The following is a 15,398-nucleotide window of genomic DNA, read 5'->3' on the forward strand; positions in this document are numbered from 1 at the left end:
ATGAAAGATAACATCAGACAAAGTGGCTCCTACGCAATTTTTCAGCTAGGGAAGATGGCTTACACTAATAAGAAAAAAGTGACTGACTGATTTATGGGTTATCTTAAAAAACAATCTACCAGTAAAAAGTCAAATCATCAAAAATTCGGAATTAAAATGTTTTTTTAAGTTGTGATGGAGAAATACTTTAGATCTTATAAGGAGGATCTTCAGGATCACAATAACAAATCATTTAATACTAAACAATGTAACCCCCACCTATTCACTGCAAGCATCAATAATTAAATGTAACATCAGATACTGTATTTTGCACACTATAAGACGCACTTTTCCTCCCCCAAAAAAGTGGGTGGGAATGTTTGTACGTCTTATAGAGAGAATATTGCAGAGAGGGGATGAGGGTTGGTGCAGCCTGTCACCGCTGCCGCCACTCGCTGCCGCCAGGAGACACTGGAGCCTTCACTGCCGAGCAGCTTATTGGCGATTGGCCTCCCAGAATACCGCTAAATGACAGCAATGTGAAGTGTCAAGATTGCCGTTGTTATGGAATGTTGTCCCATGACATCTTGCTTTAAAACTGCATAGCTTAGTGGTTGAAATTCTGGCCCCAATTACCACTGATGCCACTTTATATGATAAAAATATACATTTTGGCATTACATTTCCACTGCAATCAGATGATGCTTGAGTACTTAGTTTGTAATTTATCTAATTTTTTTTTAAAAAAAATCTACCTCAGTTGCATTTTTATTATGTAAGCAGCTTAGGCTTAAAAAAAATCAAAGTTGGTGGCATTTATTTTTTTAAGCTTTGACCTTTAGTTGCCTGAAGAGGGAAAGAGAAAACATAGGGCAGGAAAAAAGATCACATTTACACTTTCTTCCCATATATGACAGACATTGAAGGCTTTGTAAAGCATTCAATTATACAAAGGCATGCAGCAATTCACATTTCTAATAACTGCATTCCATTCACTTTTCAGCACATTCTAGGTGGGTGTTGCAGCAACACAATTATGTGAAGAACAGGAATTCAGATTAGCTTTATTTTTCTCCCAATGTGTTCTCTTTCATAATTTCAGTGCTAATTTTAACATCCTCATAGCTGACATAAGGTCAAATAAAAAATTTAAACTGTTAGCTAAAGCATTATGTTTTAAAATGTTGGAGGACTAAATCCAATGGGCACTGACTCTTTGGTACTTTATGACCCATGATAGGAATCAGTAGAGTATGAAGAGTTAATTATTTAATGTGTGCCCTCTTTGTCTAACCCTCTCCACTGTTTTTTTTAACTAACTAATCTGAGCTCACACCTTTCTGCCTTTGCTTCCCAGGAAGACACACAGAGACCAAAAGCTCCTTTGATTCCTCTCTGGAGGATTCAATTAGTTAGGTGCTAGACTGCCTACCCATATATTGAATTTCCTATAAATAAATCTTTCTGTTATAAAACCTGCTTTGGTAATCATTGCTCAGGTCAGATTCCTGCTCTCAGGAATGCTCATATGCCCACAAAGAATGCTTCAAGCTCCAATTTAAAGAAAAAGTTCAGCACTTTTCTTCTTTTAATTTGTTGCATAAAGTTTTTGGAACAATTCCATTGAAAGATATTGAATATATTTACAGATATTTATAAATCACTGTTAACTGCAATACACACAACCTGAAGCAAATTTTCCTTCTTAAGCCTGTTCCCTGGCTTTGCGGCATGTGGCCAAGTGAAGAAATTTGGAAGATTTTACTTCTCCTTTTAATTAAAGTTTGCCACATGATCTGGATTTGTGGCTGACAATAAGCACCACTAACTTCAACGTGTCACGTTTGGTCCTAGTTTACACAAATCACGAAGGCGTAAGAGGCTTGGTTTTGGCTTTGCATGAAGTGTTAACTTGCTCAAAAACCACTATATAATTACCATGTGGAATTCATTACCACAAGTTGCCATGGCCACAAACTTGAGTAGCATTAAAAGGTGATTACATGCATTTATAAAGAACAAATCTCTGGTCTTGAAAACTCATTGTCACCTCCAAATCCAAGGCAGCATGACCGCTAATGTCACCTGCAAGGAAACACAGGTAAGGAAGGGTCCTATCTCAATCACCTGCTCTGGAGTTGGCCACTATGAGAAACAAAATGCTGGATTAAAGAACAGTCTTGGCCTGATTGAGCAAGACTGTTTTTGGGTTTGGTTAATATGCAAAACATGTCCCTTCTCCAACAAACCATGATTTTAAAAATTGGGTTATTGGTGTACAAAACAAACTCATAAAACATTATTTATTTGAACCATATTAATCATAGTTTGTGCTCAAAAATAAAAAGCAAAAGTTTCCTATTGTCATAGTAAGAAAAGAAGGAAACAGAACAAGTATATAAAGAGAGAGCAAACCCCACTCCCTTTTAGCATTGGTGTTGTTACCTAGTTAGATAATGAATGTCTGCAAGAAAACAACCAAGCTCAGAGAGCTCCAAGGAGCCCATGGAACAATTAATGATACAAGACCATAGCTCTCTTTCTATACATTGGTGTGCTATTTGAATCCAGCCCATCTGGTTACTTTATGTCATGCAACCCCATAAAATTTGGGCAACTGAGAAAGCCATGTTTAAATTAACCATACGTATCATATCATGCAAGCATAGCCAGTCTTTGCAATGATGTGGTTATCTTATCTCTTTATATGTAAAGGGACAAACATTTGCCAGATCACTACAGAGGAAACTAAAGGCAGGAAAAACAAAGGCAGAACAAAGCAATATTATTATTTGCCATCACCATTTTGGTTTACCAAGATTATATTCTAGCTGATTCAGATATATGCCATCCATGCATATAATAATCATGTCTTAGAACATAATCCATGCATAGGGTCAGAGAACTATGAGGTAGATCTAATTGGTTATTTAATGTATGCTCTACTCAGCATACATTCCGAAATTCATACAGAGAACTTCAAAAATGGAACAACAGTAAAATCTACAAATATCCAACTTCAAATGATCTTTTCTGATATGAGATTGGCAATCAATCGCAAGCTATGTTTTTGCTAATTCATAGCCAAAGAAAAGTTGTCTGAATTAAAGTTAAGAATTCAATCCTATGCAAATATAATCAGCAGTATTACTTCCGACAAGTCTAACTTCTTATGATGTGTTTTAAGAATATCATTTCTATCTTTTTAAAAACATGTTGTGTTTAGCAAGACAGCCTGATTAATTAATAGGGTTATCCTCATTTTAGTAGAAGCATTATTTTTAATCACTGTAAATTAGGAATGCATATTAACATTAGCAACATTTATATTGTAAAATACTCATCTGTTCTCTTTTTAAAAAAATGCTAACCATGCTGAATTTACTGAAGCTCAATGAATTTCACTACCAAATGTAACATTTTGTTTAAATATTCAACATACGTTTGTTAATTATTCACAGAGGTATCATATGAAAAAATCTAGGAAAGATTTATCAGCATTTTCTTTTGTCCCTCCTGATGGTCTTTTTCCTACCTGATCTCGTGACTGTGGAAGAGAAGTTTGTAGGTTTAGGATTTGATTGAATAAAGGACTCTGCAGTACTGATTTTAGTAAACTTAATTTCTCCTCATTTGCTGAATCACCACGTTCTCGCAATTTTGCTTGCAGGCGTTCTACTGCCTGGAGGGCTCGGTGTATATCTAGGGGGGGAAACCATTCACTGTGACATGCTAACTTCACCATGTTTATTACATTATGTGGTAGAAATCATTATAAATATAAAAATCATGACCCAAACTCCAAAGATGCTCAGAGATGTTGAAAAATGTTTCGGAGATAAATTCCATAAATTGTGATCATTGCACAAAGCCCAGACAACACATTAAATGACTGTTTACATGATTGTTTTAAATTATAATGAAAACCAAACAAAATTTGAAAGGAAGACAGCCTTAATTCTTAAACACAGGGTCTTATGCTTGTTCTATTTGTAACCCAACTCAATTTGATTCTTTTGTATTCAAACATCCATCTAGGAGGATTCCGGTTGATATTTTGCATCAGGAGAACATTAGAGCCAATACTGGGCAAGAGGGAGGAGATCTGCTCCCTCTTGAATATGCATATAGCAGCAACATCTGGAGAATAATGAAAGCAGTACTGGAGTATCACAAAACAAGCCCTGCTTTTTTCTCGTACACGGACAACAATTTTGTACTCCAATGCAAAAGGGATGTAGTTTATATTGCAATGCTGCTTTTATCCTTTTAATTTATGCAATTGATTAAATTACTGCAAGTGCAACCCACACCCAAGCTGCTGTGGGTGTCCAGGCATGCATGGATCAGTGCTCAAACCCATATAGAATTGTTCACATGGTTAAATACATAATTTCTGATATGCTATCATGACACACAAGTGAAGACTTAAGAGGGAGACAAATGATGAATCACTGATGACAATGGCATCACACTAATACCATGATTTACATTCAGGACACAAATACATCATTTTGTGTCACAGTGATTTGCTGTGGACCCTATGCATACTCTCTGCTTTTCCTCATTTGGATCGACTCCATGATTTATTTACTGAGGAATACTCCATTTATCTTTTCTTATGTTAGAAAGATCAATAGTTACATTAACAAGATTCTTCAACATGAGAATGAAACCATTTAGCATATACTTAATTCTAAGTAAGTTAAATATATTTTAATATTTCTAAATGAACTTTATTACTATATCTTACCAATTGTTTCCAACATGACTTTTGCTCCCACTTCACCAGATGGTAATTAATATAAGGTCTTCCTAAAAAGAATTGGGAGAAAGGAGATGAACAATTTTAAATAAATATTATAGAAATGATCTCAATTTTATTAGTAACCCTAAAAAAAAATACCCAAGACTGAAAGGAATCCATTGCAATTCTGGTAGAAATACATTGTAATAAGTAAAAACTTCATTACAATACAGTGTGCTACATAAAACTTTATTCCCAACGTATTTACTTTTTTGGGTCATAACAATGTCATTGCAATTTTAGCACAGAAAGCTTTAACAATGGCTCCTGTTTAATCACGTTATATGAAATAGTATCTGGTATTAATGTAAATGTAATTTCTCAATTCCTCTATGAGGAAAAGAGGTGTAGAGAAAGAAAGATGTTAAGAAAACAGAAGTGGAAAGCTATGTAGTTACTTTTCCTGAGTCTCAGTCCCTGTGCAAGATTTTTTTAAAATATTAGTGATTGCTATTTTTCATAAAAATATTAGTGATCCAAAAAAACCATAAAATCTCATTATTATCTGAAACTATGATAAACCTACGAGAAGCAAACTAAATGTTAAAATGTTACTGTCAAGATAAAACATGTTTTCGTACCAAGAGGCTCTTAGCCCAGAACAGCTGTCAGCCTTCAGCTGTCTAATCCCCTGGATTTTAAAGGTCTGTTATCTACCACATACTATTTTAACTATTTTACTACACATTCATCATTTGGTCAAAAAGGTAACATGCACCACTAATCTTGTCTACCAGCTACAAGACTTCTCTGCAGATATAATCTCCAATGAAAAGTTTCATGTGTTCATCAACAGTCCCATTTCAAAAATCCTTTGTAGATAAATACCTCAGAAATGATAAGCTCATAGCAACAGATTAACCAACATGCAATGCCAAAGATAGCCAGTTCCATAATAAGCTTTACCGCAGAGCTGTTAGTGACTTTCAAGGCTTGCTAAAGCTAACACTGATATCCAGGCTAAGATGTTCCTTGGATATTACAAAAGAGCACCTTCTCCTCATGAGGTATGTTGGGAAGCTTCTTGCATGCAGAGTGCTAATTTTACAACAGCTAGAAGATGCTCGGAAAACAAGTTTCTAATCTGTTTCTAATCTACCAAAATAAGAAGATTCTGGCAATCACTGAGACAATGTATATATGTACGTATATGTAAGGTATGCATGTAAGTATGTATTTTATATAGCTGCTTGTCTCACATATGTGGCTCTAGGCAACTTACAATGAACTGCAGAACATGAAAACTTAACAGCAGACAAGCATCATTCAACCAATTAACTACACAGCCAGGAGTTAGGGACAAAACCAACTTTTCAAGGCCTGATGGAAGGTCAGCAAGGATGGAACCAATTTAATCTCAGGAGAGATGATGTTTCAAAGGGCAGGTGCCAAGGCAGAAAAGGCTGTGTTTCTTAGCCCTGACAGTTGGCATTTTTTAGCTAATGGTACCCAAAGTATGCCCCTCCTGCCAGGTTGGATAAGATGTGGTAAGACAATTTGGAGAAACAATCAGGGAGTAACTCAGTCCCAAGCCATTAAGAGTTTTAAAGGTAACAACCAGCACCTTGAATTATGTCCAGAACCACATTGGAAGTCAATGCAGCTCGCAGAGTAATGGTGTTACATGCCCGAAATAAACAGCACTAGTTTGTGATAAATACCAGAAAACAGAATATTTAACATTTGTTTTGTAACCTCTTCATTGGTTATTGATTGATATCTAAGCAAACTGCAAGTCCTTAGCTGAGGTCTTACTATAACCTCAGCCATGACTACTATGGGAACTGTCACATTAAGACAGGAGTTTCTCTACTACTGAGGCCATCATCCATAAGCCACAGCCAAGATATGTAAGGCCAGCACACAAGTCTTAATTATTTGTGCTCTTTTTTATCCAACATGCTGCCTCAGGAAATACATCTGGCTCCATCAATGCATCTCTTTCACCATCAGGTAAATTACATTTGCACTGTATTGTTTTCATAAAAAGTTTTGAGACTTCAGCTTCTGGCGGATTCAATTCTGGGTCTATTAAATTTATGTTTTCAAGGCTTATGTGAACATAAGTAGTTATGAGCACAATTGTATGTTATTATATGATTTAAAACATGTTCATTCTCCTTCAGCTAAAAATACTGTGTTTGTAATTCAATGAAAAAATATGAATAAAAATATGAAGTTTTTTTTAAAAAAATCATTATTTGTTTTGCATTTGCAATCTAGAGAAAACATATACATACAAGTGATAACACAAAATTGCTTTTTAATTATTTGTTTAAAGAATTAATACAGCTGTCCCACTCACAACTTGCAACTCTGGGCAAAAAAAACCATACATAAATTAAAAAAAACAATTAAGTCAAACATTAAATGCAATACAGAATCAATATAACAAAATATGATTAATACACAGCCAAGGCAAGTACCACTTCTTAAAGCAAAATGGACTCTTTCAATATCTTGCTCCAATGCACAGGAAACAAAACAGGTATTTTCAACTTAACAAAAAGTCAGTGGACTCATTCCAAAAGGCAGGCAAAGCAACAGAGAATGCCTATCTCCTAGACCAGGGGTCCCAAACCCTGGTTCATGGACCAGCATGAGTCCATGCCATGCCAGAAACCAGGCTGCATAAACAAGCAAAGCCCCATCCACGGGATGCAGGTAGCACGCAAAACCACGTGGAGAAAACCTCTCTCAATGGAACCAGTCCCTGGTGCCCAAAATGTTGGGGGCCACTGGCCTAGACCCAAGGCTACATTGCTTTAAAAATGGACTTTGAGCACGTCCACAAGCATAAGTTGTGACCTGGATCTAGCAGGACCACATCCATACTTTTGTACAAGGCTTTCTAGATGCACTATCTGAGGGAGCTCTTTAATGAATTTGCAAGTGTCTCCAGGATCTTTGAACCTTTGTTCTGGAAGGGAAAAAGCATCAGATAGAGAGGAGGGAAGTGGAATTCCATCCATGTCATTGAGTCTATTTCATCATCAGATAGTGGAGACTGATAAGAATCAAAAGGATGGGGCATCTGATTTGAAAAGCAGAAACAACAGCTGCTGGATAGCCTCCTTTCAGTGCATATAATAACATTTATATGCTTTAAGTTATGCATTGGTTGAAAGGTGCTCCTATTTCTATAAATTAAGTGCCAGGATCCTTGGGAAGCCCAGAAGATTTCAGATGTCTCTCCCTATTTGATCAACAGAATAGAATGAGCAAGTCATCTAGTTAAGTATATTCCCCAGGATATAAGTGGACTACTGCAATCATTATCATCTTTGTGAATTCACTGGGAACTGAACAAAAGTCAAATAGAAAAACCATGCACAGATGGTGAACAGCTACGGTAGTATTCCACAGTATGCCCCTGGTGTTTGAAAAAATGACTTGAAATCAGTAGTTAGAATTGTGTAACCTGTGAGGCTGAATCATTGGAGGGGCACTTTTATCACTATATAGTGGATTTCAGAGTTTCCACCCAAACTTACTCTATTTGATGTTACTCACTTCAGATCCAGGATGCTATACCATTCTCTGCTCTTCTTAGGAACCATGACAAATACAGAATATCATCCCAAGAATGTCCCATCTTTGGGGATTTATCCAATCACTTGTATAGTCAAGATGATTTAAGCCTTCAGGATGTTTTGTTGCCTTGTGAATGAATGAAGAATGTGGGGGGGGGGTGTTATGACATGGCCCTATTGAGACTGTGTTTGGGAAACATGCATCATTATGACAGTTCACAGATGGATGTTCCATTAGCCTCTTACATACACAGAAGTTGTAACAATTGCTGTTGTCTTCATATGTGCTCTGGATGTTAGTGGAAGGCATTCTTCTCCAAACTGAAGCTGAGGCTGATGTGATTTGTTTTGGAAATTGTGTCTGTTCCAGAGTGAGAGGAGTGTTGAGTCAGAGTTCAGTTACAACTGAGGAAATGGAAGATGCAGCTTGATAATCTACTGACCTTACTATGTAACATTTTAGATTGGGGCAGGCCTTTTGTTTACTCCTATTCTCAATTAGATCTTACAGGCTTGTGAGAAATCTTTTTTGAACTAATAAATTAGAGCACTAGCTATTTTATCTTTTTTCTTGTCTATGGACCATTCAACGTCCTCCTTATCTCTCTGGTCCTCAAGGGAGGTGTGATAACGGGTGGCAATTGGGTTTTTCTTCATTGGATTGTTTGTCTCTTTTCCCTTTGTGATGGCAGCATGAGCCTCAATCTAGAGTGTGGAGGAAAAAGGGGGAAGGTGTGGAACAATTTCCTTCTTCCTGCATTTTGATCAAGTTGTAGAGTTCCAGAATGCTGTTATCTAGGTATTGTCATTTTGTTCTTATCACTTCAGTAGCCAGAAGTTTCTGAAGAATGGAAGGCTAGAGGGTTTTTGAAGAAGAAGAATTTGATGGAGCCTACGGAAGAATACTTATCCTTCAGCCAAGTACAGTGGATTGGATCAGAGACACCAACTGCCAACTTCCATCTTCTCTGTTGCCCAGGCTATCTAGCCATGGAAGAATGGCAATGATCCCTAGCCCTTCTAAACATCATGCCACCTGTGACTAGCAACTTAACCACCCTTGACATCAAGGGAATTTTTGTTGGAACTATAGGCATGTATACACCCCAGTAAAAACTGGATTGGAATTGAGAAAAGAGGCAATGTCAATAACTTTTCTAGCCCTGCTTTTGGTGCTAGTCTGAAGCAGATACACACTGTTGAACGTTCTGGGTCTCATTTGGGAATTAGCAAAATGCAATATATCATACTAATGAGAAAATGTAGTGGTGAGTATGTAGTGTCATTACAAAGTTGGAATAATTTTAAGACAATCTTCATGTTAGAAAAAGGTACCATTGTTATAAATATTATTTTGGCTGTCTTAATGTCATTCTATTCACTTTCCATATACAACCATTCTCCATCTGAAAACACAGTTATGATAGATGTTCACTAGACTTCTATAGCAAGGCATCTTAAGTGGCCTTTGTAAAGGTCCATATTTTTATCACTCATATTTTTAATTTTTATACTTTCTTCTAACGTGCTAAAAACCACCAAGGCAACATACAACATACACCTCTCTTGCCTCCTATCCTCCTTTAACAGGGTACAACTAGTTTGCAAAATACAAGTATTACTTTTTACACCCAATGGATATCGAAGAACAAATTCTGGATCCAATAGCTTTTGCAAATGCAGGCAAACCTATAGAAAGCCACCATTTAATCCAAATGTTCCCATTTATATCAATATTGACAAATTATATGCCTGAAAATACCTGCTTATAATTACATTTACTTCTGAGTTAAACTTCTTTTTGTTTTTTGCCTGGACCTTTTATAACCCAATCTGTGATGTTATTGGAAGAGCAAACAAGATGGTGAAAGCCTGTGCAGTAATACAAAATATGCCACTACAGCGAACCAGGATAAATAGCAAGATCCCAATGAGGTAAATTCTGTAGTTTAATTTATTGGGTTATCCATCAGCATGCCTGTAATTTCAATGCGTAGTTTTGCCATTTGCAAAAAAGAACAAATATATACTAACGTCCGTTGATATGCTGACATTTATTTTAGTGAGTGCATTGAATTTGATTATTACTTTTTCAAAAGAGTTCTACCTTGTAAAGAAAATACAAGAGAGCTTTATAGCTGTCATACTTAAAAGTCTGTTTGTTATATGTAAATGTTAACAAAGTATGTTTCTTAAAAGACATGCTGCTTTAATGCAATATGTTTAATATGTTAGTTATTTCTATTATGCCATTATAAAAATGCATTTATGCAAGAAAAAATTCATATACTTAATTTGAAGCATACATTTATTTTATATCAATATTTAAAGCCTCTATATTATTTATTTTAAAAATTCCCAAGTCATTTGGTATACTCTATTTTTTCTAAATCCATGTCTTAAAAACAGGCAAACAAGTGGCACTCTATTTCTAAGAAATGTTTTAATGTTCTAGTGATCCCCATAGCACAGCATTAAAATATGCTTATTCTATAATTTCACTGATAATTATACATTGCATATCAGCAAAATTCAACTATTGCATATAAACAAGTTTTACCTCTTCTTCTTGTACTTACTATAGACAGAAATATATACTGACATACTGAAATATAGCTTTGCCTAGACTCTGTTGAATTTAACAAATATTTCTAAATCAATGCATCTAAGCCAATGGATTGTGGATCTATCCAAGAAATAGTTAAATGGTGGAGAATATTTTTAGCCCAGAGTTTGAAATTAAAAGGTTAAGGGGCTTGCCAAGAAAATAAAGAGTGCATGATCAAGATTATTTAACAATTCATAATGTCTTAATTCAGTGTAGTCCTAATATGAAGACTTGTTTCCCCATCCTTTCAATTAATAATTCAAACAATTACTAATGAAGTATATTTTCCAGTAATGAGATCCAACCAGAATGTTTGCTATTTTGAATTAATATGGAGTGCAGATGCAGCAGACCTGCCTAATGTTTGTTACTCTACAATTGTATTCATAAATGCCCACTCTTCTATTCTACTGTGATTACATCTGGAGGAATTATCAGTTTCTTGATTATCTACTCTGTTACTGTAGAAAAATCCAACAGCTACTCGCTGGGGGAGGGAGGGCAGAGAAATGCATTTTATCACTATTTCTAGTGATGATAAACATAGCAGATCAACATACTCAAGCTTCTGTACTAAATAAAGTCTTTACTGTACAGCTTTTCCTCCATTTTTAATGCACTGAAGTTCAAAGATGCAGTTCTTGATTTATTCCCCTTTTCCCGGTTATTTTACAGAAAAGAAACTATGAAAAGCTCCGCGCCTAAAGGAGGATGCTGTTTTTAATCTGCATAATTGACTCCAATCCACTGAAGTGCGCATGCAACCAAGAACAGATCCCCCCCCCTTTCCTCAGCCATACAACTTCTTTTACACTTTGTGACGTGCTTAAAACAGAGAGGCCGGCTGATCCACTACACAACACATTACACACCCATACTAAAGCACTACCCAAGACTTTATGCCACACCAGGGTTTTGGGGAGCATAAAGTTGCAGAACACGAGGGGGGGAGGGTCAGACATAAACGGCCAAGCCACAGGGAAGAAGTTGGGGGTGGGAGGGGAAAGACATACAATATTAATACAGAAATTCCTTCATCCCTCCCACTCCTGATACAATGAATCCAACTCAACCAGAGGAAGTAGCCCTTTTGTTGACATCCACTTTCTTCCCGAAGCAAAACCAAATAGCATCTCCTCGGTTCCTCCCGCAGTTCGGGGAGGACCCGGTTTACCCCTCCCCTTGCAAACACACTCACACACAGCAACACATATAGAGACACACATAAAGAGAGACCCAGTTGCTGGAACTCGGCCAGCCCGGCCAGCTTCTCCAGAAGAAGCAACAGGCGGCCTAAACCTTCCCTTGGCCGCGCCAACAAAGCTAGTACGCTGGCCTCCTCCGGACCCGCCTCCACCGAAAGCAATATGGGGGGGCTGCCCTCTACCAGCGTTACGATTCCCCCTCCCCAGAGAAAAGTCTCTTCCGCTGCCCCCCGGCGCTATTCCCTTTAAACCGAAAGCGGAGCGGGTCTGCTAATACGCTAGGAAGGGCTGGGAGGTTCCCCCCGCTACCATTCCCTAGCCTTTCAGGAGGGAGGGAAGGAGAGGGCGCTCCTGGAAATAAGACCCCCCCCCCCCCGCAAGAGTAACAATCACAACAATCAGGGCTGGCAAAGCGCCTCACCAGCAGCAGCAACAGCAGCAGCAGCCGGCGGGAACAAAAGCGAGCGCGGGGCGATGAGAAGGCTCGCCCCGGGCGGAGCTTCCACGCCGCTTCTGCATTCCGAGAAGCAGCAGCAACAGCAACGGAGGCGGCGATGGCGCCCCCCCCCTCCTCCCTGGAGTCCTGCTGTCCTTCCCTTTCCCCAATGGAGCTGTGGAGTCCCCGCACTCTCAGGGCGGGTGGACGGGGGCAGTGGGCAATTGCTTTGGATGAAGCCTCGGATTGCTGTTGCCGCCTCTTCCTCCTTCTTCTCCTCTACACCCCCCCTTCCCAACCTACGCTTCCTTTGCTCTGAAGTAACGGCCCGAAAAGAAAAGCTGCAGGATATCCACGCGCAGGCGACCGTGAAACTTAATCCTGCCCAGGCATCGGGAGGCTCGACGCCAACGCCCCCCCCCCCCGACTCTTTCCTGCCTTCTTTCCCCGGCGACTAGACGTTCAGCGTCCGCTAGCCCAGCCGAGCTCCGGCGCGGCGATTGCAAAAGGAAGGCACCATGACAACCGCAGCAGCAGTAGCAGCAACAGGAGGGGGCCGTAAGGTGCCGTGCAAACTCCCCGATGCAAGACGGCCCAGTTAAAGCTGCCCTAGTTTCTATTTTATTTTATTTATTTATTTATTTTAATTTCATGGAAGAGGAAAGAGAAGGGAGGGCGGAGCAAAGAGAGTGAAAAGACTGAAGCTTGGAAATCCTGCTTTTCGAGGAATAGCTGAAGTTTGGATTGCTGCGGCTCGGGCAAAATACCTTTTAAATCCCGCCTCGTAAAACCTGCGGTTTTGCACCTTCCCTTTTAGTGCCTCTTTTGATCAAGGAGCTCCAGATGTGCGGCGCAGTGTCCAAACCGCTGGCCACTGTGGTTGTGTGTGTGTGTGTGTTGCCAGGTGTAACCGTTTTGTAGCTCCAGTTTATATAATTAGGCTGAGTTGCGCTGCCGCTTTCATCAATTTAAAGGGTCCCCCCCCCCTCACGTCTTGCATCGTTTTAATCTGGTGTAAAATCACGATTTAATGTGATCAAAAGGTGAAGAATAAATGAGTGGCCGCGGGCTACCGTGCATTGCTGGAAAAAGGAAAGCGATTGATAAACTGATTTCAATCACAAAAAGATGCTCCCCCTTTCAATATCTTGTAGTTCCATCTCTCAAGCATCCAATACAGTAATGGCTTTTCCAGAGCTGCAAATGGGAATGGAGAGACAAACATGGCATTGCTTATTTCCATTGTTTATTTTCACCAAAAATGGCTGTCCAGTCATAAACATCAAAGATAATTTGCATTACAATGCATTTTCCCTGACTAGAGTATTAACAATAAAATCATTTGCCAAGCAACCATCTAAAAGGCAGGCCACTGTAGGAACATTTCTGTGGATATAATCACCATCAGTAAAAATAGAGTTATAAAGGATCCTTACACAACCTGTTTAAATCCCCAGATTGAACCCCAGTATTTCACATATATATTTTTTGAACTCCAATATGGTGGTCAGTTGAGCTTGCCTCTTGTCCACAGCCTGGGATCCTTTTTTTTTTTTCATACATCCACTTTGTATGATGTAGAATGTAGATTTTGAGATCTCCCAACAGGCCTGGGGATAAGTCTTTAATTTGCCCCACCCGAGTGTTGAATGTTGAATGCAAGTTGTGTTTTTATTACTTTATTTTGTTCACATATTGTTTATTTTGAATTGCACCTCCTCCCTAATGATTGTAAGCCGCCCTGAGTCCCCTCAGGGAAAAGGGCGGCCTATAAATCTTAATAAAATACTAAAAAAAAAATAATACTAAAAATAAATAAATTGAACTCCATCCCTGGATTAATGAAACGGCAAAGACAGCCTCCTCCCGCTCATAATGTAATATAAAAAAACAAGAAGCAGTTGTAGGAAGTTATCACCCAACCCTCTCCCAGAAAAATGAAATATCCTAGGAAATATTGAAAAGGCAGAATACTTCCCTGGATGTGAAAAGAGAGAGTAGCTCCCTGCAGCTTCCTGCTCATCCCCCTTTGTCAATGGGCCATTAAGATGCCCAAACCAGTCCCTTTACATAACAAAGGGTTCTCTCCTTCAGCTCCAGGGTAATGGGATTAAGGCATGATTATGAGAACTCAACCAAACCTGGATTCAAAACACAGTCTAGAGAGTTGCCCCTGCATGGCCCCATGAGAGTCTGACAACCAATCAGAATACAAGATCAAGATCAAAGGCCAGAGAGGGCATAAAACCAGGGACTTTCAGCATCTCAGCCCTTCTTCTCTTCTTCTCCACCCAACATTGAAGCATTTGATCCCCCTTTTCTGTTCAGGAGCTGAAGCCATGTGATCCTGTCCACCATTAAACCATCTTTCCAAGCAGCCTTCATGTCTCTAGTGTCTTTTTCCCCACTTGGAGCCGAACCCATAAAGACATTTCTTTCAACACAGTCCCACCACACATCATCTATCCCAAGCTATATAGTTCAAGCGAACAAATGTGCCTTTTGTAACTAGAGAGTATGGAACTTCTCTAGAGGCATCCCACTGAGTGGTTTATAATGTAACTGTTATATTGCAATTTAAATCTTCCAAAATATTCTGATTTTTAAAAAAGAAATATTTGATATTGAAAAGTTTTCATGGGGCTGTTTCTTTAAAAACACTAGCAGGTCTACATCAAACAACAGGCTCAGATTGTAGGCCTAGGAGCTATCAATGTGTCAGCCAGTTCTTATATTGGAAGTTAGTCTATGTATATTGTGTGATTTCATTTGCACTCCAGAGGTCCTTGAAGGGATTGTGTGTTACCAATGTATCTCAGTAAGACATTGC

At 38.6% G+C, this 15,398-nt stretch overlaps 1 protein-coding gene across 9 annotated transcripts in view; it reads right to left on the reverse strand.

Annotated features, from left to right (window-relative positions):
* Positions 1-12,824, reverse strand: part of MPDZ (multiple PDZ domain crumbs cell polarity complex component) — a 112,859-nt gene extending 100,035 nt beyond the window's left edge. For 4 of the 9 annotated variants that reach the window (XM_087716087.1, XM_087716080.1, XM_087716079.1 and 1 more), the window contains exons 1-3: positions 12,554-12,818; positions 4,733-4,794; positions 3,515-3,681 (exon numbers count right to left, since the gene is read on the reverse strand). In XM_087716087.1, coding sequence (XP_087572213.1) covers positions 3,515-3,681; positions 4,733-4,748 — 183 coding nt within the window. In that variant the 5' untranslated portion in view covers positions 4,749-4,794; positions 12,554-12,818. Of the gene's footprint in view, positions 1-3,514; positions 3,682-4,732; positions 4,795-12,553 lie in introns of all 9 variants that reach the window. The other 5 variants (XM_087716085.1, XM_087716084.1, XM_087716082.1 and 2 more) reach the window with 3 other exon arrangements.
* Positions 12,825-15,398: the final 2,574 nt, after the last annotated feature.

This window comes from Thamnophis sirtalis, unplaced genomic scaffold (assembly GCF_051295495.1).
Source record: "Thamnophis sirtalis isolate CommonGarterSnake01/CBP01778 unplaced genomic scaffold, rThaSir2_p1.2 scaffold_5, whole genome shotgun sequence".
In the NCBI taxonomy this organism is placed as follows: domain Eukaryota; kingdom Metazoa; phylum Chordata; class Lepidosauria; order Squamata; family Natricidae; genus Thamnophis; species Thamnophis sirtalis.